This window comes from Glycine max, chromosome 9, assembly GCF_000004515.6.
Source record: "Glycine max cultivar Williams 82 chromosome 9, Glycine_max_v4.0, whole genome shotgun sequence".
In the NCBI taxonomy this organism is placed as follows: Eukaryota; Viridiplantae; Streptophyta; class Magnoliopsida; order Fabales; family Fabaceae; genus Glycine; species Glycine max.
In genome coordinates this window covers 48,367,156-48,391,787 of record NC_038245.2, presented here as the reverse complement: position 1 = coordinate 48,391,787, position 24,632 = coordinate 48,367,156, and the positions used below count along the sequence as shown (strand labels likewise).

Sequence of the window (24,632 nt, the reverse complement as noted above, 5' to 3'; positions counted from 1 at the left end):
CTTTGAGTTGCTAATAAAAAAACATGACACTTTCAGTTGGATTTTTTTTATTTCCTGTTTTCTAACAATTTTGAATAATTGGTATAAATACAATAAAATTTATTTAGAGTATTAATTATCTATTCATCGGTCAATTATTAAAAATTTAAAATTAATCTAATAATGTTAGAGTTAGATCATAAAAAAAATTTGAAAATTGACGCAGCGATGTAAAATCATGATATGTTCTATGTGAGAGAATAATATATTCAACAAGATATTTTGTAGAAACTTATCTTAACTTATTTAAAAATGTCAAATTTTATTATTTTTTTCTTTTACTTAAAATTATTTATCGACTTTATAAATGATTAATTTTTGCCACAAAACTTTGTTAAACTATATTTAATAAAATCTTTTCTCTCAACCACCTTTTTTTTTTGGTATACACGGTCTCATCATTTTTGTTTTTTTTTTCTCTCATTAAATATTAATTATTAATTGTTAGTTTTTGGTTAACACGAAAATTAAACTTGTGATATTTTTTCTCTCTCCCTTATCCTTGTTAAACTATATTTAATAAAATATTTTCTCTCAACCACCTTTTTTTCTCTCAATCACTTGACTAAACTTATAACTCTTTGCTTACTCATCATTTTGTGGTAAGCTTATATCATTCTTTTCAATGACTTTTGATATACCAATATGGTATGATACAATTAACAAATTCTTAAACATGTGGTCGGACATTCAATCTTCAAATATTTATGTGTGAAAAAACATCTATCACAAGAGATCAACTCTTGAAATGAATTTTAATACTTTAATAGATTAGTCTCTAGCTCTAAAATGGGTTAAAAATAAAGACGTTTGATATCAATTTCAAACTATAATGATTATTTATAACTTTAATGTTATTTGTAGGAAAGGTTCAAGACAATTTTTTATAAACAATAGAAGGTATTGAGGTTTGACATTTGGCTAGAAAGACATTGAACCTTTCACGCACTATGAGTGGGTAGGAATTCAAATATCAGGAAGAAAAGGGGTCAAACCAATTGCACATCTTCTTAACTGAGCCATACACATTAGCTACATGACCCAATATGCTCCTTACACATACAGCAAAAAATTGACAGATATAGAAACCAAATGATACTTTACCAAAAATAAAAAGTAAACAATTAAGTCAGAGACAGCAAACAATCCTATGGCCAATGAAAGTGTGTCTATAGCAATGACCACCCTAATTGGCTAACTCTTCAAATGATCAAGCTTGCAATAGGACAAATGAATATGTTCAACGCAATAAATACAATTAATATGCTCAAGCCTCAAGCAGCTAATACAAAGGGACAGGGACTATACAATATCCTGTCTTGCAGGCAGGGGATGCTTTCCAAAATATTACCACAAAGGACCAAACAATGAAATACATTATACATCTGAAACGAAGCTTTCTTCCTACTTGCAGGATTAGGAAAATGAGAACACGTGGCTTCCTTGAACAAATCGAAGTTGGTAAATGCTGGATTACTTGTATTCTTAGATGTTCAGATAAATAACTTTAATGTATAATACATCAGGGCTTGACTATCCAGTCTTCTTCCTTTTGAAGGCCGGATGTATCATTGCATCATTGTATGAGTCAAACTTCTCAATTCTTGCAATGCAGTCTTTCATCCTTTTCAAAACAATTGGCATAGCAGAGCAATTGCTTGAGATCTTTTCATTCAGCAATTTTAGTATCTTGGCAGTCTCTGGATCTTCTGGAGCAGATGAACTTTCTTCTCTAGAAATGTTTTGTTCTGATGCACCTGTACAATATAAACCTGATCAACGAGTGAAATACAGTGACAAAAAAAAACGAAGAAAACATATTGCACCTTGAAAGACATAATAAAAAAATAAATAACTTATACAGAACAAGTCTTAACTACCAAATGGCACAAGGATCATATCTGAAAGACTGAAGAAGAATATTACAGTACCTTGCATCAGCTGAGTCAAAGTTACAGTGATGACATACAGCCATACAATACAATACCCATAGAAAAATTACTGCTAGCACTTAGATTAAAAAAAAAAAAAGGAAAGGTGAAAAAGACAACGGCAATCAAGGGAGTACAAAAGAAACGTTATGCTCAATTTAACAAAATATCATCTTCAAGTGTCAATTCTCTTAAATATTTGGAAAACAGTATTTGTTCCTACCCACATGACAATATTCAAAATGCACTTCGAATTTTAAACACATTTGAACCATCACTATGGTTACCAATGATGCCTGGGGGGCAATTTCAGGTTACAACACAAAATTCCCAACTTATATCTCATTATTGAAAAACTCGTTGGAGAAAGATTTGTAGTCAGGCAGGTAAGTAAAGAAATTGCTTCAGGAAAAACAAGAAAAAAAAATATTATTCTGACATGCTTGTTGATGCTGACACAAAAGCATGATTAATTTTAGAAAAGACATGATTCAAACAATAAATTTATTGTTTTTTATACATGAGATGAGATTCAAATGCATGATAAGCATTTCTCCTTTTTGCTAATAGATCATGCAAATGCATGATAATTGCTACATCATTATTCCTCCGTTCTAAAGTTAAAAACCCCAGAAAATAAGCATCAAAACAGCATAGCTTTACCAACATGTAGATGACTAAAATCAGCAAAAAAATGAGTTTTCTTCCCTACAAAACCTAACCAGCAATTTCATCAAGACACAGCAATGTAAGCGCTTTACTAAAAGTACCAACTCCAGAAACTATAGCCACTAAATCAGAGTTCAGTATCACTAATCTTTGCCCAATTATAATCTCAGTGAAATGACAACAAACACATAGGACTTCCAGTAGCAACATTGGGTTTTCAAGGCACAAGACTCACATACCCAAACCAGGAAAAAAAAAAAAGAAGACATGTGAGAGCAATGAGTCAGCTCTAAAATGTCATCACTTATTGGAGCAATTGCAACACCAACAACCAAGTTTAAGCAATCTCACATACCCAAACACAAAAAAGGGTTAAGTCTTTCCCCAAAAAACACTTAAATTGAAGAAGCTAACTTAAACCCCAGAACCAATCAGCACTACCCATCTCGAGGAGCATAAAATAATTCAGGCGGAACTAATATATTTCGTTTAAACCAAAAGCATCTTAACAATTTCAATCAATTTCCCAATTTTAGAGGCGGAAAAGAAAAACCCTAAAAAGAGAGGCACCCGGTGAAAGAAAGGGTCTCTGGGCATCGAGAATCGAACGGAGCGTGGAGTTGAGCTGATCTGGAAGCGTTGTTCGGTAATCGAGAATCTTGTGCGCCATTTGCTTCAAATCAGACTCCAACCTCTCCAACTCCAAGTCTTCTTCAGCTTCGTCGTGAGGTTCCATCGATTTGGGAGCCATTGTTCGTAGAAATTCGAACACTTGTGTGTGCAAGTTGAACAAGAAGAAGATAAAGCAGAGAAGAGAAGTAGTGAGAAGAAGAAAGACGAGGTTTTTCTCTTTCTGGGTTTACAATTTTTCTTGTCCACTTTCAAATTCTGAATCTGCCAATGTGTCTGTACTCTGTAGTGTGGGGGAAATTGTATTTCTAACGGTTCAATTAAAAATCAGAGAAAATAAGCTATGTAATCACTGTGTAATAATATACAGTTTTATATTATGCTAAATTTGCTAGATTTTTATATAAATAAAATGATTCTTTTAACATTAGATACCCATAAATAATTATATGCAATTTGAATGACTTTTATAAGATTAGATACCCATATATATATATATATATATATATAAAAGAAAAATGAATAAAAATTAGAGTAAATGAGTTTTGTTTACCGAAGTCTATCTTAGATTTATAATTAATAGCACAAAACAATAGTTTTCTATAGAATATAAAGACAAAGTCTTTCAACAAAATAAAAAATTCAAGTCCTTAATTAAATGGTTTAAGTTTGAATCTGATTGATTTTTGGTATGAAATAAATTATATTAAAAAAAAATATTTATTTTATGTATGTTCAACGTCTGTGATAAAAATTTATCATCACAACTACATATCAATACTATGGTTAAAAAAAAAATCAAGACTTTTCCTTTATGTTTTTATTTTATAATTTAAATCATCGTGTTTGGATGAAAATAAAATAAAAAATGAAATAGAAATAGAAGAAAAATAAATAAAAATGTTTTTTAACAGATAAAAAGAAAAAAAATAGTAAAAAGGAACTTTACGGGACGAAAATAGCAAAAAGAAACTTTACAGCTTGCTCTTGCGGTTCTAATCATTCAAAAAATGAGCAATGAAGCACTTAATCCCATGGGTCTGATGGTGGAACACGAAAATAGGCTCTATTTGTCGTTGTGGGAAGACGACTTTTCTTCGTACAACCTTAATTTTAGGGTTGGTACTACCAGGTATGTGATGTTGATGATGACTAAATTTGGTTTTGTTTTGATTAGTGTCCCTGTTATATGCTGTTTCAGTGTGGAACTTTGAGGCTCCTGGTTGTGTGCAGTACGTCCAGTATCTATTCTGCATGTTCTATATACTGCATAATCCGATATATATTTACTGACCATGGAGCTCCTTTGTAATGTTTTGGTACCTCTGGTACTCATATAATATATATTCATTTGTTTGCCGAAAAATAAGTGTAAATTAGGTTTTAATGTTTTATTATCTTTTTATAACTTCATTTTATCTTTCCTTCATTAACTGACCCATCCTTAATTATTCCATTATAATCCATTAATAATAAAAGCATCCAAACACAACAAATGCCAAAAACATTACTCAACTTTAATCTCATGAGCAGACTAAGTGGATTGTAGCATATAGATAAAAAAAAAAAAGGAAATAAATGGAAAACAAGTTTGGGGTTGGCATAAATTTTAGTAGTAGGTACACAAGTAGCAACTTTCCAATACACCAATAAAAACCAATGTCTAGGATGAGGTTGAGGATCATCAGCTATCTACCTGCAGGAGTTGCCCTACTTGTCCAGAGCATTCGCATATTTATGACAATTTGTTTGGACACACATTGAGGGTGGAGGACGCAGGATCCGCATCCATCCAAGTGAAGCTAATAATACTAGCTTTTGTGTCTTCTATATGATTTTGACGTGAAAAAACCCACCAAGGCAAATGAAAATAATGCCACTGGCACAATACAACTACAACAACATGATATCATCCTTAACAGGAATTTGAGATGCCCGGAACCAAAATTTTATGGGAAAAGAGAAAATAAAACTAATTTTGGCTATATTTCTGTACATAACAATGGAACTAATGATCTGATATACATTTTTTTGACAATTATTTTTTTTTCCTAGTTCTCCTTTTCTTCTGCCATCTACTTTGTATATATGCGCCACTCTTCATATTGCTAGTGTCCCTTCGGAGACAGGGGTCTCATCTAATGAATCTGGGGATGGAGATTTGGGTTTGTTCATAATTCTATTAAATCCATAACCAAGAGAACTTCCACTTGCTTCACACAGCTGCACAGATAGAGAAAGAACAACAAACACCATTCAGATATCAACTATATTTTTTTTTTAACTGCAAAGATATAATATATATATTAATCAAATAATAGTACCAGTGGTACTACAAGATAAGGAGATAATGTCTCCAGGAACATGAGTCCAAAACTACATAACACAGATGCCCTACAAGAAACCCCCATAACCCTTAACCCAACAGACCACAAGCTAAGTAAAAGCCATAGGCATGGCTGTGGACCATTGATGAAAAGGGGCATTGAAGTCCTTTTCCCACCCCCTCAGCCAGGACCAAGTGAGGAAGTTAGTGTTATCCACCAACTTAGAAATGTGGAAAGGCTGATTATGAAAGATCACATCATTTCTGAGCTTCCATATGGACCTTGTAGCTGCTATCCACCATATAATAGTGATATAGGAGTTATAAGGTTGATCTAGTGATAAAGGAAGAAGGGAGGGGGTGAGAGGTCGCAGGTTTGACTCTCCCCACTAACAAAAAACTAATAATTAACAATTAACATTTGTCAATAAAAAAAAAAAGTGATATAAGCAGTGTATGTTTATGCATGAATTCAAAAGGAATACCTACCTCAGTGAGCTCAGCCAGATGTCGAGATCTGAATTCATTTATAGTAGCTGCAATCTCCGACGTAGGGAGTTTAGCCTAAAGAAAGAAATGTTTGGAAATATAAAGATCACCCATTTCCATGCTATAGCATTGTGTCATAATTTTCATAAATTAGTAATAAATATAATGAAATATTTCTTTGAAGATTTTGATTCTAATAAGGCCTAATTAAACATCATTTGACATTTTCATTTTATTTTATGCTTTTCATCTTTACAATTTTATGAACAGAACAGCTTGTTCCGCCGACGAGATATGAAGTCAATCTGGCAAATACAGTATAGAACAAAAGAATGCTCAAACAATTTCAAAGAAAAGTTGTCCAAGACTCGAGTAAATTATTTATATAGAGAAATTATCAATAGTTCAGCTAATGTGCACAAGATTCAATCACAACAAGAAATAACCATAATCATTTGCTACTGAATCTGTCATGTTCGAATAAGACTATTAAACATAAATATTATGAGTGAGACATACCAAAATATTTCCATTATATCAATATTTCTGTTCCCACAGAAATATGATATTCAATGATAATTGTTACCTGAGAAAGCACAGCAGCTGCTAGTTGAAGACTTGGTTCCAAGGTCTCTGGGACAACCTGCATGTGGCAGAAAGTTCTCTAGAGTAAGCATTTCACTAATGGTAAGTTTTTGTTTCAATTTTGCTACAAAAAGCAAGACTAAACAACAAAACTCTTTTTCACTGGTAGCATTTGTTGTGCAGATAGGATAGAATATAATGCTCTGTTCTGTTCCCTTTTGTATCATCCTTTTAAATAGATTTCAAAATGTAATAAATTTTTTAATCGTGTTCTGTTTCTTAAACAAACCAAACATAAATTAGAACTCGTGTCCTCTTCAGATGCTTGAATGTGTTTACCAAATGCTACCACTATTTTGAAATTGTACCATCAGGTAATCAAACGGGGAACGCTAGAATAGGTATGAGAATATTACAGCAGTAGCTCCAGCCTTTTCTAAATTCAATCCATGATCAACGTCATGGGCACGAACAAAAGTCTTCACATTTGGGAAGTACTTGCTTAAAGCCCAAACTGTTCTATAATTTGCACCAGGCGTATCAAGAGTTATTGCTGCAGCACATGCCCTTTCAGCCCCAACCTTATGTAGGACCTAGCCATGCATCCAAAAAAAGAACAAAGATAAATTCAGGTAAGAACATGCTATGTGACTAGTGTGCTGAAGTAATGTGCACTACCTCTCTACTACCAGCATCTCCAAAGTACACAGGGAGATCCAAAGCACGCCCAACTGCCACTCTATCACTGAAGATATTAGAAAATATGGAAAAGAAGTTAGTTCATCATCTCCGTATCCTGTCCAAAGCTGCACATAACATAGTATTTCACACATCTTTGAAGCAAACCATGTTAAAGAATCTCGATAAACATTCTGATAATAGAAAAATAAAATGTAATAAATTACTTGAGGGTACTCCAGTCTTTGGGTATCCTATTCCTATAATTTCTCCATGTAAATAGTATATATAGATCACTGTCTGACACAATTTTGTCACAGCCTGTCAATTTATTTGCTCATGTCCATTCCAAGATAGTCTCATCCTAGTCCCTAATTACCAGAATCATTGACCTAGAAATAACTATTTTGAGATGCTCCATTTACGCATAAACTACACTAATAAGCCAACTGTTATGAAGGAAAATAAAACACAATCACAGACATCATATGTAGGCCCAAATAGGTGACTTATGACCTGTACATAAAGAAAGATTATCGTGATTCTTTTCTCCTTGGGAGGCAGAAGTCAGTATTATGCATGCATTTTTTCTCCTTTTTAAATAAAAATAACGTTAAATAAGCTTAAAGCTTAATACAGATATCAAATAATTCATCCACTGGAGGATAATAGTTTCAGTTAGCAAGCTGTGTTACCTTCTTACATCTAGTGCGACAAATGGAATAAGACGCTCTGAAAGAAGTTGGGCAATGATCTGAACATAATACAAAATCATCACACCTAAATCAATTATGTAAACAGTGAACTAATTAATCAAACCAAAAAAAGAGAGAGAACTTACCTGGCCAACTCGTCCAAATCCACAAATAATTATATGATCTTGCAGATCATCTGTCTGTAAAAGATACCAACCCAAAAGAAGTAAACTACTAAATTTTCATGTCTATAAGAAAATTGCAAACGGTAAACCCATATGGGTTAGCTGTGTACACTATCTACCTCTGGTCTAGGAAGAACTCCAACGTAATCTACTTAAACTACTATATACTTTTTAGCTACAAACCTAAAACTAAATTATAAACAATGAACATAAGCACTCCTAAATGAGTAATATCAAAAAGGTATGAAGGATATCAAAGTTTCCCTTCAAACTAATAGGCATATTTATCATTTCTCTGACTATGAATTCTATCCAAACATGCTATCCCTATGGTATCAGTACAAACTTTTACCAAGGCAGTGAGGACTTAGGTGACTGTAGTCAACTAACTTCATCCATCTCAGCTAGGTTTATAGTTTTCAACTTATTTCATCCCTTCCTTTTCTGATACTTCTGAAGCTAAAAATTCATGACTATTATTTATTAAATTACTAGTCAGCAACTCATTCAAGAGATTTTACCTCACTTTCTACAGGTAATAAACTTCTAACATCATTCTGCTCAAAGCGGGAAGCAATCAGCTGGCCTCCTGCAGCTAGCCATGGTGTGATGGCCATTGAAATGCCCACAACAAGAAACAGCAAAGATGACAGCTGGGAAGACATTATGCCCTAAAACAACAATTTTTAGCAGTTACTACAATGATCTATGTTTTGTATTTTTCAACTTACGGGGAAGATCAATCATTTAAAGTAAAGATAATACAAAATTCACAAAAGAGAGAATTTCATCCAAATAATGCTAGCAAAGCTCCACAATCTATCTGAATATCCACAAGAGAAATTTCCATAAATGTCGCAAGAGTTGAACACCAGAACAAAGAAAGATGTACAATTCAACCTAATAATAATTAATTAAGGATATAATGATTCTCATATTTTAGAAAATCCCGGAGCTCCTGCGCATCCTTATACTCCAAGTAATAGAAATAAAACACATCTCGATAGATAGAATCCCATTGCTATACTCCTACCAAAATCTTTCCAAGCAATTGGAGGAAATCAATGGAGGTTAAGGCATGCATACAAGCTTCCATCTTAAACCAAATAATGTTAACCTATAAATTTCAAGGTAGTGAGCAATGCAAGAACAAATGATAATGAGTCTCAACTCTTACTACACACCAGGCTAAAAACAACAAGACAGCCTTATTTTATCAACACTTGTTCAGCCAACACCTATTATATGTCCATTTTTAAAATTAACTCTAGAAAAATAACTTATTTTACTATAAAGACCTAGAGTAAACCCCTATTAATGAAACACAACTATTGGCAGAAAAAACCGTTTTAAGGACAAAAACCTGATTAACAGCTTCACCAAAAGCCACAAATGCAAACTCCCCACCAGGAGCAAGAAGTAGACCAACTCTGATGGCAGAAATGAGTGAAATCCCAAACATTCTACCTATCAAACAAACCAAGATAGTCTTGCCACATATTAAGAGTCCTAGTGTGCCCGTAATGACTGGGAAGTTTGAAACAAGAAGTTTTGGATCAATTGACATTCCAACCTGAAAAGTCAAAATATAGTTGCTATCAATTATCAATTATGTAGATAGAAGCTAGCTGCTCATTAACACATTGACTAAATAGTTGTAAAAATCTCAAGAAAAATTCACATTTAAGCAGTCAAGATTTTCTGGTCAATGTAGCATAATTGTTATTTTCTAGTTTCTAGATCAATAAGGTTCAAAATGTACTTCTACAAACCATTTTTTGCTTTAGACAGAATTAGTTTTCTTTCAAGTAATACAAAGTTCTCTCCCCGAGCAGTCAAGCCCACCTTATGGGATAAGGCATGGTTATTGTTGTGATAGTGTAAAGTTCTATCCATAACAGACCATGAAATGATTAATGTATCCCTATTGTCAGAACATAAGTACACATGTAACACTTTACAAGTTACAATTTATCCATCTTAGCACTAAAACTAATAAATATTCCACATAAACAATTCCCCTTATAGCCTTTCTAATTCTGAGATTTTTTTCTCATTTATTATCGAACTTGCAGACAATCCAACTAAAAGCAATACTTTAATTCCAAACTTTAAATTATTTTTATTCACAAGTACTTATATAGAATCTAAAACTATATTTTTTTTTACCAAGTTGTTAGTGCCTCTGTGCTCACAAGTGGTCAATTCATTGCTTGTGAATGTTCTCATTACAATATCTCACACATTAGTAATTGAATAGTTGGTTTTGAATTGCAGCCACATATTGGTTTCAAAGAACTATGCAACCACATTTGTTACCATATTAATCATAATTGTCCACAACTTTTGAAATAGCAACACAACCATAACCGCAATTAAAAAAAAATGTCACAAACAAATAAAACAATACAATTAATAAATTTGTGAATTTTGATATTCAGCACCTACCGTCATAAAGAAGAGCCCCAAAAGAAGGCCACGATAAGGAGCAATATCAGATTCAACCTGTAAGGAAAATTCAGTTTCTGCCAGTAGTAAACCAGCCAAAAATGCTCCCAATGCCATGGAAAGTCCTGCCTGTTTTAAGTAAAGGAAAACAAAAACAAGTCAAGATCAATTTAATGAACTAAAAAATACTGAACTTGAACACAAGGTTTTCAAAAACAGACCAGTCATCAAACTAGGTCAAAGCTCACCGGATTAACCATAATTGAATTACAAATCTCTATAAACATTATATAGTTATAAACCTCAGATAGTGGCAGGTAGTAGCTGACTCCAAAAACACTAATGGGATAATGCACAGCAAGATGACTACAATTTCATGATATTTGTTAATGCGGTTGAATGTTGCCTTCTTAAGCTACACACCCATGTTTGATTTCTGTTTCTATATGCAGCAATCAAATTTAATATATGAACAATTAATCTGATAATATTATGCAAGAAGCACTAGTGATGCAATGGCTGAATGTTGTCTTCTTAAGCTACACAATGATGCTTGATTCCTACTTCCCACAATTGGTGCATTTTGTGGTAAGAACTTTCAACCTGTTAAACCTCTCAGACTCAAACCATATCAAATTGAAGTGGTCCATAGCCAGTTCAAGGGTTATAATACCAGTTTTCTAGTTCCAAGATTAAGGCTTAACCAGACCAGCTAGTGGAGAATTTCACGATAGAACCAATCCAACTGTCCAATCATTTTCCAGAACAATGTTTAGACCAAATAACCAAACCTTCACAGGCCTTTTCATTTCCCAAAATACTTATTAAAAACATGAAAAATTTGCTCATTTCTACAATAAATAAAAACATGAGAAGGAACAAACACCCAAAAAGGATAAAATGAAAAGCAATAGGACAATCACATATGACATACTCTGGCTGTAAGAAGACTTGTGCCAAGAATAACAAGGAGTGTATTGGCTGAGAAAATTTCTGCATTTTGATTTTCTGCAACCTGCTTGTATATTGGTCGAAGGAGCTGTAAAGAAGAACAGGAAACTCAGCACAAAGCATACTCTACATCTGCAATTGAAGTACCACCATGCAATGCCTTCCAAGTGAACCCCAAAATGATATCACTTATACTTTCATAAAATGGCTTTTTTTTATTATATATATGTTTTACAATTAGCATCTTGTCACAATTATTACTAAATATTCTAAATGGCCATTCCATTCAATGTACTATGCTTAAAAACGTATAAAGAAACTTCCACTGAGACTTCATAAGTTCAACCACTACAGTCCAAAACTCATCTCAAACTACATAAGTAATTGAATCTATGTATTTCATGTATGGAAAGTGATTGATAAGTACCATCCACCATTATAAGTCAGATATCAGAATGTGTTTCAAGGAATTATATATATCATGTGACAGTGACACCATAGAATTGATGCTGTAGCATTATGCTTTATATAAAAGCATATGTCTTGAAAAGCATACAAATCAAGAATTAAATACTGATGAGAAAAATCACAGTCCAGTTCTGAAAACCACTTACCAAACGTCCCCCTGCAATTATAGCAGTGATGGCAACTGCTGCCTTAACAGCAGCCAGTCCAAGTGCTTCAGCAATAGCTTGAAAACCAACCTGAAAATATAGATTGGTATTATGTCAACACTACCAATCATGCGCTTACATGGACCAACTTTATTTAGAAAGATATTCGTGTCTTGACCTTTTTGATTTACTATAAATAAAATAAAAATATTCAATTAATTGCTGATCCTATAAATAATTATTAATTCCCACCTTAAGTTCTTGGCCAGTGGAGGAGAAATAATTCACAAAGAACCTTTGTCATTATGCGATGCAGTTATGCTAACAATGTATTGTTGAAATTTTTGCTTGCACTTTCATTTCATGTTTTCATATTTCTTTCAGCATGCTAAATTAAATGTTGTCATATACTGTCTCCCAGGCTTCACAGGAGTCTACGTAACTTAATCAAGTTCTAAACTAAACAGCCAAAACTCATGACCAAGAGCTTAGAAAAACGTTACCCCTCCTTTGGAAGAATTAGGAGAAATAAGAGGTATGAGTATTAGCAAGACCACGACAGCCAGATCCTGAATATAAACAAAGAGTAAAAGTCAATTTGTGTCAAAATCAAAAAGTTGCAAAACCAATACAATAAGAAATGAAAGGCATTTAAGAGATAATAACAAATAATCAATGTCAGAAACAGCAAATTCATATAACAATGGACCAGATAGAGCAGACAAAGTAGAGGATGCTTGTTGAGGATCTACACAGAAAAAACATAATAAAGTTCTCAAGGGACAAATAAATAGATGCATACAGCCATCTGCTCAAACATCCAACTGGAGGCGATAGTTTCACAGTTTAATCCTTGCTTGTTAGGAACATGCTTGTTTAGTGTCTCTCAAAACATGGCATTAGTATAGCATCAATATTTATTTAAAATTCTAGATCGAGCAAACTGCAAAGATAATATGCCCATCCAATAACATGCAGCTACGGGAAATAGTGATTAGTTTATCCAGAAGGTGCAACAACAGTATGGGATACTGAAGCAAGATACATATAGCACACATATGACAAAGTTCAGTCAACTATGTGTCACAAGAATTACATTCTCTCTACAATCTAGCACAACATTTGACAAGAAAATTCTTTCAGCATCTAAATAGATGGATAACGCACCTGAAAAAGTAACACAGAAAAAGTAGCTCGGCCATGCCGTGAAGTGCTCTCGCCTCTCTCCTGCAACACCTGCAAAACAAATTCACTGAAATTACTGCAGAATGAAAGATTAACCAGAAATACAAGAGAAAAAATAGATGCAGCTACAGGCATTAAGCTTCATTAAATATTAATAAGCATTAAAACATTTATTAACAGATGCAAGCTACAACAAAAGCTTTTGCAATCACTTACCCAAAATTTACAGTAAATGCTAGTAAAAAAAGGTGGATATTGCTTAAACATGCAATATTAGGTTATTTACCTGCAGAACAACAGCAGTGGATGATAATGCTAGGCCATTCCCAATGACAATAGCAGCGGGACCAGCTTGGCCGCAAATATAATGAGCCATCAAGCCGACAGCTACAGCAGTTGCCAACACCTGCATTTGTTCATACTTGTTAATACATTACCTCAATAGTATAGCTTGAGGTGAACAATAATAACAAGGGTGGGAGATGTAGTTTCCCAATCACCTGTGCAGAGCCTAATCCAAAGACATATTTCTTCATTGAACTAAGCCTTTCAACAGAGAGCTAAAACAACAAAGCAAATAAGAGCCTCAATTCAGCTCCTTAGATAATGGTGATGGACAAAGTTAACATAGAACAACTGAACCAGAACTAATAGGAATCCCCACCTCCAGGCCAATATTGAATAGAAGAAAAACAACTCCAAATTCAGCTACTGCTTTTGTCCCATGAACGTGACGAATGATAGAGAGACCATAAGGCCCAATCAAGATACCGGCAGCCAAGTAGCCAAGAACAGGACTGCCTAAACATTGTTGCAAGACAGGGGATATCATTGGCATAAAAATATGTGAATGTAAGACAGTTAATTTTATCGAGTATACCTTTAAAAGAAATTTAACATATCCAGGTAATGATTCGATGCTTCAGACAAAAGCAGAAATTTTCCTTAAATATTATAGTTTCATATTGTCATAACAATAATTTTCAAACTCGGACTCAGGTCAGTTTAACCATTAACCAGTCCACAGGTTGGACCAGTCAACATAAATAATTCCGTTTGAAAACAGCTGCTTTTTTTTTTTTTGCTCAGCAAAAATAATATATATATTGAATAGAGTACCAGAGGTACTAATAATATATATATTGAAAGCAGCTGCTTGAACCAGTGAAGCAGGTCAAACCATGCAATCTGGACATGGTTTTTCATTTTAATGAGGATAATTTTCAACAAAATGCTTCTGCCACAAAGTACCACTAAGCCGAGCTTTATTTGTTGTTTAAGTATCACAAATACAGTGAATTTAAGAAAATATCGTATTTAATAGTTTCTAGCATCTATAAAAAATTAAGACATGTTACATTCATTGTAATTTTTCAATGGTACTCCCTCTGTCCCAAATTAACTGATGTTTAAGGTTTTTCCACACAGATTAAGAAAAGCAAGAATTCCAAGACAATAGCATTTATTAGGGGACAATTTACTAAAATATTCTTATTCTCTTCATTAATTTCACTAAATGTATTATTAAGTCTATCAAGACAACAATATTTATTAGAGGGCAAAATTGAAACAGATAGTTTAATATCTCATTGAAAACTGAGAACAACACTACATCAGTCTATATGGAATTTTTATTCAATGCTAAAACATCAGTTAATTTAGGACGGAGGGAGTATTTTAATATAGTCATATATTTGTAGAATATATAGGTACATTAAAAAACTCAGTTCATCCTCAACCTGACCTCAAAACCTTGAACCTCTCTCTTATGCAGTGACCAGTCTAATTTTGAAAAAAAAAATGGTCATAAGCAAACTAACCAATTGTTGCCAAGCAAAGGAACAATTAGCTAAAAAGAGTGGAGATAATCTATGCATCAAAGTTTTATTTAACCAAAATATGTGGACTTTGGTTCCAAATCACATTCTAACTAAATCATTTAGAGTCCTACACAACTTTGTTATACTTGACAGACTATGTTAAATTCCACACTAAGAAAACATAGCAAACGAGTTACCTCCAGGGATTTTTTGAAATATTGGCACAAATATAACACTTGCAAGTAATAACCAGAGGATGTCAAAGAGGGAGGCTTCTTCCTCGTTCACCTGGGATAGATGTCTTACAAAGTCAGTTAAAATTTACAAAATTGAGCACAAGACTAAAGGGGAAAGAATGAAGAAAAACAAACCTCTTGATGAGGTAATGATGCAATGATTTTCTTGATTTTCTTGGGGAGTTTCTGAAGTTGTCTAAACAGAGGCTTTGCACTAGAGGAAACTTCTTCAACACTGGTCATAATAACATCTGCCTGTGTAAGCAGCTGAGCATTCCTCTCCACTCTATTAGAATAGAAGGCAACCCTGAAATAAAAACCCACTATTTATTGATACTTGGAAATCTTTATACTTAACCTTTGCATGTAAATTAACTCGGCAAGAAGGCACAATATAATATAGTCAGACTCCCTTAAAAATTTCTAAGCAGTTTAAATAAAGGTGACATGTGTCATGGCATACATGATACACCACTGTCCAAAGTCCAAACAATATCTATTTAACTTCAAAAACAGTTTTCAAACAAGCCAATGATTATGGTGCCTTGACATTCTTAATCATGTTGTACAGAAAGCTCAAAAATGACATTAGTATTTTGTATGTAGTACTTTTTATACCATACATATTATATGCCAATCACATTATGTATATATTCTTCCAGATAAATTGTTTTTAGAAGGATTGACATAAAATTACAGCAATAAATGAAAAAGATGTAGTAAGATCATACACACCCTGCTCCCATTAACAATAACCCAAATATCAGCTTGGGCAACTGCTTCTGTACAGATAATACAAAGCTCTGGAAGACTGATGCGGGTGTGAACTCAGTCCCATCTTCAGCAGAAGAGAAGAATGATGCAGAAAAGAATCGAGAAGACTTTTTCAATAATGCCTTGGGAGCTAGTGAACTATCTCTGGTCAAATCTTTCTGTATTTCCTGCTTTTTTGTTTGCACAGCATTCTCATTATCACTTAAATAATCAGACTGTGTTTTGTCTTCCAAAACTTGGCTGGTTTTATCAGATAGTGTTTCAGGTGATAAATTGGCAAGCACAGATTCGTCGTCAATTGCCAAATCTCTGTCTCTTTCAACATCACCAGAAAAACCTTGAACCACTTTCTCCTCTTCAGGAACAGCCACAACAACATCTTGTGCTTGTGTAGATTCTATGGTATCAGCATTTGAATTAGAATTAGACTTATCTGCTCGCTGTAGGGCAATCTCTGCATCATTTACAAGTTTTGTAGCCTCAAGTTCAAAGGCGACAGCTTGCTCTGCCAAAAGCATTATGTTTGTAACATCCTCTTCAGCTTTCACCGCATTCAGCTGAGCCTTTTCAGCAATTTCTTGCAATTTGCTCACTTCCTTCTGCAACTCCTCCTTTCTATCTTGCAAATGCCTCAGCTCTGCCTCACAATTGGCTAAATTAGCCTGGCATTCCTTGATATCTTCTTTAGCAACCAAAAGAGCTTGCTCCTCATCCACCGTGTCCTTATCACCACTGTTCTCATTAGAACCTTGTGCTGAATCAGGAACTTCTTTTGCAGCCTCCAAAGATTCTATGGCTACTTGAAGCCTTGCCTCAGCTAATGAAAGAGCCATTGTTGCATTTTGTACAACTTCTTTGGCTGTATGTTCTTCATTTGCTATTTCTTGGATGGTGCCAAGGGTAGAATTAACATTGTTCCAAGAATTGACTGCTTCATCATGCAAAGAAATGGCAGTCTCTGATATTTTTTTAACCTTTTCCTCAAACATGGTACTATTTATTTGAGCTACTTCTAGCTCCTTTAAGGCCTTTTGCAATAGTTCTTTCAGTTCATCCACACTCAGTTCCTCTAATCCTATTTCACTCCCTCCCTCTTTCCTCTCCGCTTGCCCTTCTTCTTCTTCCAAAGTTGCATCCAGTTCAGCACTAGAAACAGGCCCCAATCCTACATCCTCACCTGAACCTTCCACGTAATCAACATTCCGGCCATTGCCATTAACATAGGCTAAAGAATCATTACCCTGGCACTTCGACCAAATCACTCGAGACACCATGAAAAGATTATTATTCTTCTTACAAGACAAACTTCTCTTCGTATTCAAAACTTTAAACTCCCTGCCAGTAGCCACTCTTGAATTATTCCAACAAGCAGAAACATTCATCCTGCTCCTCTGCAGTCTTGAAACACTTCTCGAGTCCCCAAAAGAAGCACAACCAAAACCTCTCCCTCTAAAATCAAAGCAGCCTAACTGACCTACTGATCTGTGTCTGTAACTCGTCCCCAGACCTCCATGCAACACTCTTGACTGCGGCAAACTACAAGCCATATCCATGCTCATATTTCTCAGCCTATCACAACTCAACACTCAGAAAGACGACACAACACTTGTTTGTTTGTTCAACGCATTTTACGTACACGGCACACCAATCAGAAATTCATCAAAAACCTGACGCAAAAACGAAAAATCAGAAATAACACCAAATACAACACAAACTCAACATTCATCTAAAGCAAATAAACTCAATACAGCGAGATTGGAATCCGAGCTCAATATTAAAAAACAACAGCACTGCTGAACACATTTCATAAACACTAATCAGCAAATTACAGAAAAAGGTAAGAGAAGAAGAGTGAATCCAACGCGTACACAGTCATAAGAAGCAAATTACTCACTCATTTCTTTGAAACGACGAGATTGGAACAGATTCACGTACCTGTCCATCGTGGTTTCGTTTCGCACTGGAAAGAAGAGTGTGAGGATTGATAAAATAATGACGAAAACGTTGAAGGAATCGGCGTTGTCTTCCAAGTTCCAAAGCTCAACTACACTTTGCGTCTGAAACAGCCAAATTTATGACAATAATAATATTTTTCTTTTTATTTCAATTATTTTTCTTTTCTTACACCTACTGCTTCTTTCTTAGAAGTACTTCACTACTTTCTCCGTCTTCGGTGTTTGGAAAGAGGGAAAATATGAAAAATCCCAACGGAGAAAAATGTGCAATAGGGCAAGCCAGGCTTTTCGGGTTGTTCTAATACAAATATTATAAATATCAAAACTCTTTTCATTAAATTAATGCAACCGTATATTCAATATTTAAATTTGAAATCTCTTATTAAATTAAAATAACTTTATATAAGTTGATTATACCATGTGTTGGGGTCATGTTATGTTAAGAGTAGTAACATTCTTTTTTTTTAATGTACACTCTATTATTGTTTATTAACTAAAATTTATTAATATATATATATATATATATATATATATATATATATAATTATAAGAAATCTACTAAATAGTAAAGGTTCATTCGATAGAAGAATAGAATGAAAGTTTTAAAATAAAATGTAAAATGTGAGTTTCATCTTTTATTTTTACGGACCTAAGTAAAACTTGAAAATTTTATAATTTTTTTTAAAAATCTGTTAATTATTAAAATCACGTTTAAAGAGTGTTTTAAAAATCATATTTCTAACATTTGTTGTGATGTTATTATGTATTTTGTTTTTTTGGGATGAAGGGGCATTTTCATATTTTTTTTTCCGATAGCAACAAAAACAGCCATTGAGTATACGAGAGGGATATTCTTGAGGTCATTCATTTGTATTCGCTCACGTGTTCAAGTGGTTGTAGACTTGGACTTGGTTTTAGCGTTTATTCATTTGTAATTATTAAGAAAGGGCAAGTCACTAAAATGAGTCATGAAGATTATGAGGATTTCGTGAAAAATGAGAAAGGGGTAGAAGATAGATAGGAGATTAGATGAGGTGAATTGCGTGGTTTAAATCTGTACACTTCAATGTTTTGTTTTCTTGGTGTATAAATTTTATGGCTTTTAGTTTGTGGATAAAGAAATCAAATCTCTTCTGATAAGTAACTCTTTTATGGCAAGTAAATGTCGTGTATACGAAACAAGAAAGTTGGTTGTTTTGATTGTTTGTTGGTAGGCAACTCTAACTTTAAATAGGCACTGTAATAAATAAATAAATAAAAAGTTTTAAAGGGGCATTGATACAAGATATTTTTTTTTTCTAATCTAGTTTGGAAACGTTAGTCTTATGTTTGGGTCAAATATTATAAAGAATCTAATATTTTCGGGAATAATTTTTAATCAAGTTTTTCGGTAAAAGAATTTCATGAAAGGAAGTAAGAATTGAAAATTTTATAGGGAGATAATTTTTTTATTTTATATATTTATGTCTCTTATTTTTTAGAATATTTTTTTTTTACTCATGACATTAATGATTAATTTACACCGAAGAATTTGATTATGAAATTTTTTCTTCCAAAATTTTACTTAAAGGATGAAATTCAGTATCACTTGCACCAATAATTTGTTGGTATTTTTTGGAATATTTTAAACATATTTATGACAATCTTAAGAAACATAATTTCCTCTTAGAAATGAAAGAGATTTTGTATATTTTGTGAATCTAAATATCTAATCTTGAGAATTCTGGCATGTTATGTTCAATTGTGCCTTTGTTGAGCGGGTTTGGCGTGAGGTGGGGTTGTGGAGAAAGGTGGAAGGGTATATGGATAGGTGCGAAGGTGCTACTAATTTATGTTTTGTAGCATGTAACGAGCTATCTGATATTCAACAATTTGAGTTTGCCATGCTAATGTGAAGCATTTGGTGCAACAAAAATGAGTTGATTTGGGAGGAGATCCTTGATGCTTCGGGTGATTCATCGTGCTTGAGAATTCTTATATGAGACTGAGGGAGAACTCTCTTGTTGTGCTTGAAAATTCTTATATGCTTTGCCTGATTGTATTTCTCATCAAGTTTTGTTGGAAATAATATAAATGTGTTGCAATATAAAAAAAGATTGTTGACAGATTGAGGTATTAGAGAAAAAATTAGAGGCACATCTCAATTTGCTTGTTGAGTTACAAAAGATGGAGTGCCAAGAATAAGAGATCAAGGTAGAAGTGATACTTGGTTCCTATTAGGCTATAAATCAAGTAGCCTTGTCCAAAATGGTAATAAATAATTCATCATCTCACTTTTTTTACATGATTTATTCCAAAAAAAGAAATAAGTAATGGAAGACAAAAATGATGGTACAGTTTGGTTTGTGTGATTTTAGAAAGAGTAAATTTATAAATTTTTCTCTTTACATTTATAGTTTGCATAAAACAAATCGATTTTTTAGACAACAAAAATTGATTACAAAAAAAATCAATTTTTTTTAGCCAAAGTTATCGATGTTTTAGGTATAAAAAATCAATTTTCTAGACAAAAAAAATTGACACAAAAATATTATTTCTCATCTATTTTTTTAAATCAAACAATACAACATATTATTCTATTTCTATTTATCCTATTTCTCTCCTCTAAATCAAATACACCCTTAATTATTTTTTACCTAATTAATTAATTAATGTGTGTGAACCATCTTCATAAAAAAAGTGAATTTATGTTATTAATAATAGTAATAATTGAAAAGAGATCAAAATTTATTTAGTGAAAAAACAATTTAAAGAGTTATAAAAAACAAACAAAATAAAAATAAAATATATTATATTTTGGGACGGAAGTAGTAATGTATTTGCAATGATTCTAGAAACGAATTCAATGTAAAACTTAATAAAACTTCCCAATTCTAATTGTTAATGTTTAAGCAATCAGTAAAACTTAATAAAACTCCTCAATTTAATCTGTGTAACTTAAACAACTTGAGTTTAACAAGGTAAATAGCAAACAAGAAGCATATTATAATTCAAAAGGTATGCTATGAACAATAAAGTACAAAAATGTTCAAGTACAGGAAAGAAAAATAATGCACAAAACGTTTTTAGACTGGTTTGCCCATATACTACTTGAGTTATGTCGAATTCCTATCATGGCAGGATTTTTCCAGTTTAATAAATCGTGATTACATAGGTATTCAGAATCTTAAACGACCTTTGCCCCTTGCATTTGAATTTGATGGTGTAGATCCTTTAGCATCAACATCTCAGTATGCTATATGGCTGTCGTTGGGAGCTGGTTAGCCATCTTTTGCTGCAGCTTTGGAGAGTTGAGAAGATACTTGCATAGATGAGTTTGTAGCAGCCACTAACAATTTTAGTGAGGCTTAGTTTGCAATTTAGTGTAGCCACTAACCCAAAATGAGCACATTGCATTAAGGCACATACTAAAATACAATTTAGGAATCATCAATCCTATGCCCATTTTGCAATTCCATCTGTAATCCATAATAAGCAACTCAACCAGTTCTACATCAAAATATTGCTCCATGGAAACAGATACCAATTATAATTAAGTCACTTTTGTGTAACAATTGACAATTCGAAGTTGATTAGGCCATCAGGGGTCAGGTTCAAAATTTTAAGACCCTTGGTTCATGGCTGTCCCGCAAATGAAATCAAATTATGAATAATAAATGAATCTTCTAGACAAATTTAATTCACTCTTCTCTTCATGTTCAATAAAACAAGAATCTTGAGAACTGTTTGAACAATTTACTTCTATGCAACTGCTACCTGATGGTTTCTGTACATTACTCTTCTCCATCAGTTCTCTCATTTTAACAGCATCTTCCCATCTATTGGAGCCCGCATAAGTATTAGATGAAAGTACATAGTTACCACTATTAGAAGGATCCAGTTCAAGAAGCTTCTTTGTGGCAATCTCAGCCAAGGGTATATTTCCATGAACCTGAGAAGCGCTCAGCAATATCCTCCATATTACCACATCTGGAGTCACAGGCATCTCTTTTATGAATTCAAATGCCCTTTGTAAATTGCCAGAGCGACTCAAAAGATCCACAACACATCCATAATGTTTCATTTCCGGTTTCAGTCCATAAACCTTCTCCATACTTTCAAAATATTCCAATCCTTTATCAACCAATCCGGCATGTGCACAGGCTAGCAAAATTCCAACAAAGGCTCCATGAGATGGCTGCACAACTTCCCTCAACATCCGTGAAAAATAATCAAGTGCTGAATCTGCAAAGCCATTAACCGCAAGGCCTGAAATGATCGAAGTCCATGACACAGAGTCCTTCTTCCTCATCTCTTTAAACACCTCCAATGCTTTCTCAACCACACCACATTTGCAATACATATCTATCAAGGCATTTCCAACATAAATATCAGCTTTTACATCATATTTCTGTATATAGTCATGAGCAGCCTCCCCAACATCAAGTGAACCGGTATGAGCACATGCAGAAAGCACACTGGCAACTGTTATTTCATCCGGCTTCACCTTAGATTCCATCATTTCCTTGAAAAGCCTCAAGGCCTCCGTAAACTGGCCTGCTTGAGAGTAACTTGTGATCATATTAGTCCACGAGATCACATCTCTCTGCGACATAGCATCAAACAACTCCCGAGCAGCAACCAAGTTTCCTGCTTTCCCATAACCCATAATCATTGCATTCCAAGAAACCAAATTTCTCCATTGCATCTGATCAAAAACTCCACGAGCCAGATGAACCAAACCACGGCGTCCATACATATCAATCAGTGTATTCCCCAAGTAAACATCAATTTCCACGTTATTTTCCTCAATGTAGTCAACCATGGCATCAGCAACACCCCACTCACCCAACGAAGTGCATGCCAAAACAACCTTCACCATAGTCACAGCATCGCCCTTCACACCAGCCACCCGCATTGCTTCAAAAACACCCAACACCTCCCTAAACCTCTTGCACTGACCATACCCACAAACCAACGAATTCCACGAAACCAAGTCCCTCTCAGGCATTTCATCAAACACCTTCTGAGCAAGACCCAAATGACCACAAGAGCCATACATGTTAATCAAGGCGTTGGAAACATAGAGATGGGACTCAAACCCAAGTTTCAAAACGCGGGCATGAATCGTTGAGCCGCAAGAAACATCGGGGACTCGAGCACAGGCCTTGAAGAGAAAAAGGTATGTGAGGTTGTTACCCAACAGGCCCTGGCGATACATGAGGTTGTACATGCGAATTGCTTCGTTGGGTTGGTCACTGACGGACCAGCCGCGGATCATGATGTTCCAAAAGGGCAACGTGGGTCGGTGGATTTGTTGGAAGAGGTTATGGGCTTTGAGGATGGTTGAGGGGGAAAGTGCGTAGGATTTGATAAGGTTGTAAATGGTGGAAGGGTCTGTTCTGAGATTTGGGTTCACCATCTTTAGTTGATTTGAAAACAAGAGCAAACTTCAGACATGAGGAAGTATTTATGCTCTTGCCTTTTTTTCTACACCTTGCCGTTCACATTTCCTATCTAGCTAAAGCATGTATTTTGTTCCAATACCAGTTATTTGTGGTTCTTAAGTTTAACAACCAGTTACAGGATTCAGACATCGTTTTCAGTTGTAAAAAAAAAAAAGATTTTTTATGCAAATAAATTCGTTTTTATGATCAAAAAGTATTTTGTAAAATAATCATGTGAGTCTCATTTTAAGATTTTGGATGATTGTATGTGTTAGAGTGAAAATTCGTTAGATGATTGCATTATTGGAATAGTTATTGAAATTCTTAAATTTGATACGTATTATAGAACTTACCAATGCATGCTTGATATTTCCTCACGAAGAGTTGATCCATTTGTCCACAAGCAAAGGGGATAGCAAACACAGTAATACCTGGCATCAGTTGTAAGAGCCAATTACATTAATCTAAACTGGAGAGCACTTTGTTTTTGTTAGACGTGAATGAATCCCAACTAATACTGGTGTTGGGAGGATTTTATCCAAATGCTATCCGGCATGAGTTGTAAGAGCCAATTACATTAATAATATCTGATTTAATAAAATAACATTACAAAGGACTCAACACGAGCTTGAGTTGCAATTTGAGGTTTTCACATGATAAAATCATGCGAGGTGATAGATAAACAAAATATGTCTATTTCTCTTTATTTGTGACATGAAAATGCACACGACAAATTATTTCTATTTACTGCCAATTGTAAATCCACACATATGAACTTTCATCAAATAATGATTGCTTAACCATCTTGCAAATACAAGAGTTGAAACTCGATGGTATATGCACAAGTTAAACTAGAAAAGTAATACTGCGGCATTTTTTTTCCCAGAAGAAACCAACAAAATTTGAAAGCTTAGTAAAAACTAAACGAAGGAAGTGCATGTAGGTATTGAAATTATTTCCATTACACACTTCCACTCAACTTAATAGAAACAGCAA

The 24,632-nt window shown here is 33.9% G+C and overlaps 3 protein-coding genes across 3 annotated transcripts; all 3 read right to left on the bottom strand.

Moving 5' to 3' along the window:
• Positions 1-1,277: 1,277 nt before the first annotated feature.
• On the bottom strand, positions 1,278-3,413 carry LOC100526900 (uncharacterized). The gene is given in 2 exon segments (NM_001248773.2): positions 1,278-1,796; positions 3,210-3,413. Coding segments are annotated over 2 exon segments (405 nt in total). The 5' UTR covers positions 3,391-3,413; the 3' UTR covers positions 1,278-1,572.
• A 1,352-nt stretch (positions 3,414-4,765) lies between these two features.
• On the bottom strand, positions 4,766-18,546 carry LOC100818163 (K(+) efflux antiporter 2, chloroplastic). Its single transcript, XM_003534527.5, has 21 exons — positions 18,191-18,546; positions 16,217-17,922; positions 15,617-15,788; positions 15,443-15,533; positions 14,090-14,226; positions 13,926-13,985; positions 13,712-13,831; positions 13,408-13,476; positions 12,744-12,809; positions 12,241-12,330; positions 11,610-11,714; positions 10,676-10,804; positions 9,591-9,800; positions 8,749-8,898; positions 8,189-8,242; positions 8,043-8,101; positions 7,348-7,414; positions 7,086-7,262; positions 6,671-6,727; positions 6,085-6,159; positions 4,766-5,492 (listed from the first exon to the last, which is right to left on the bottom strand). The coding sequence occupies exons 2-21, from the start codon at positions 17,812-17,814 to the stop codon at positions 5,370-5,372; spliced, it is 3,609 nt and encodes a 1,202-aa protein (XP_003534575.2). The 5' UTR covers positions 17,815-17,922; positions 18,191-18,546; the 3' UTR covers positions 4,766-5,369.
• Positions 18,547-21,193: 2,647 nt separating this feature from the next.
• Positions 21,194-24,440, bottom strand: LOC100789101 (pentatricopeptide repeat-containing protein At2g22410, mitochondrial). Its single transcript, XM_014762419.2, has one exon. The coding sequence runs from the start codon at positions 23,609-23,611 to the stop codon at positions 21,854-21,856; it is 1,758 nt and encodes a 585-aa protein (XP_014617905.2). The 5' UTR covers positions 23,612-24,440; the 3' UTR covers positions 21,194-21,853.
• Between the last annotated feature and the right edge of the window lie 192 nt (positions 24,441-24,632).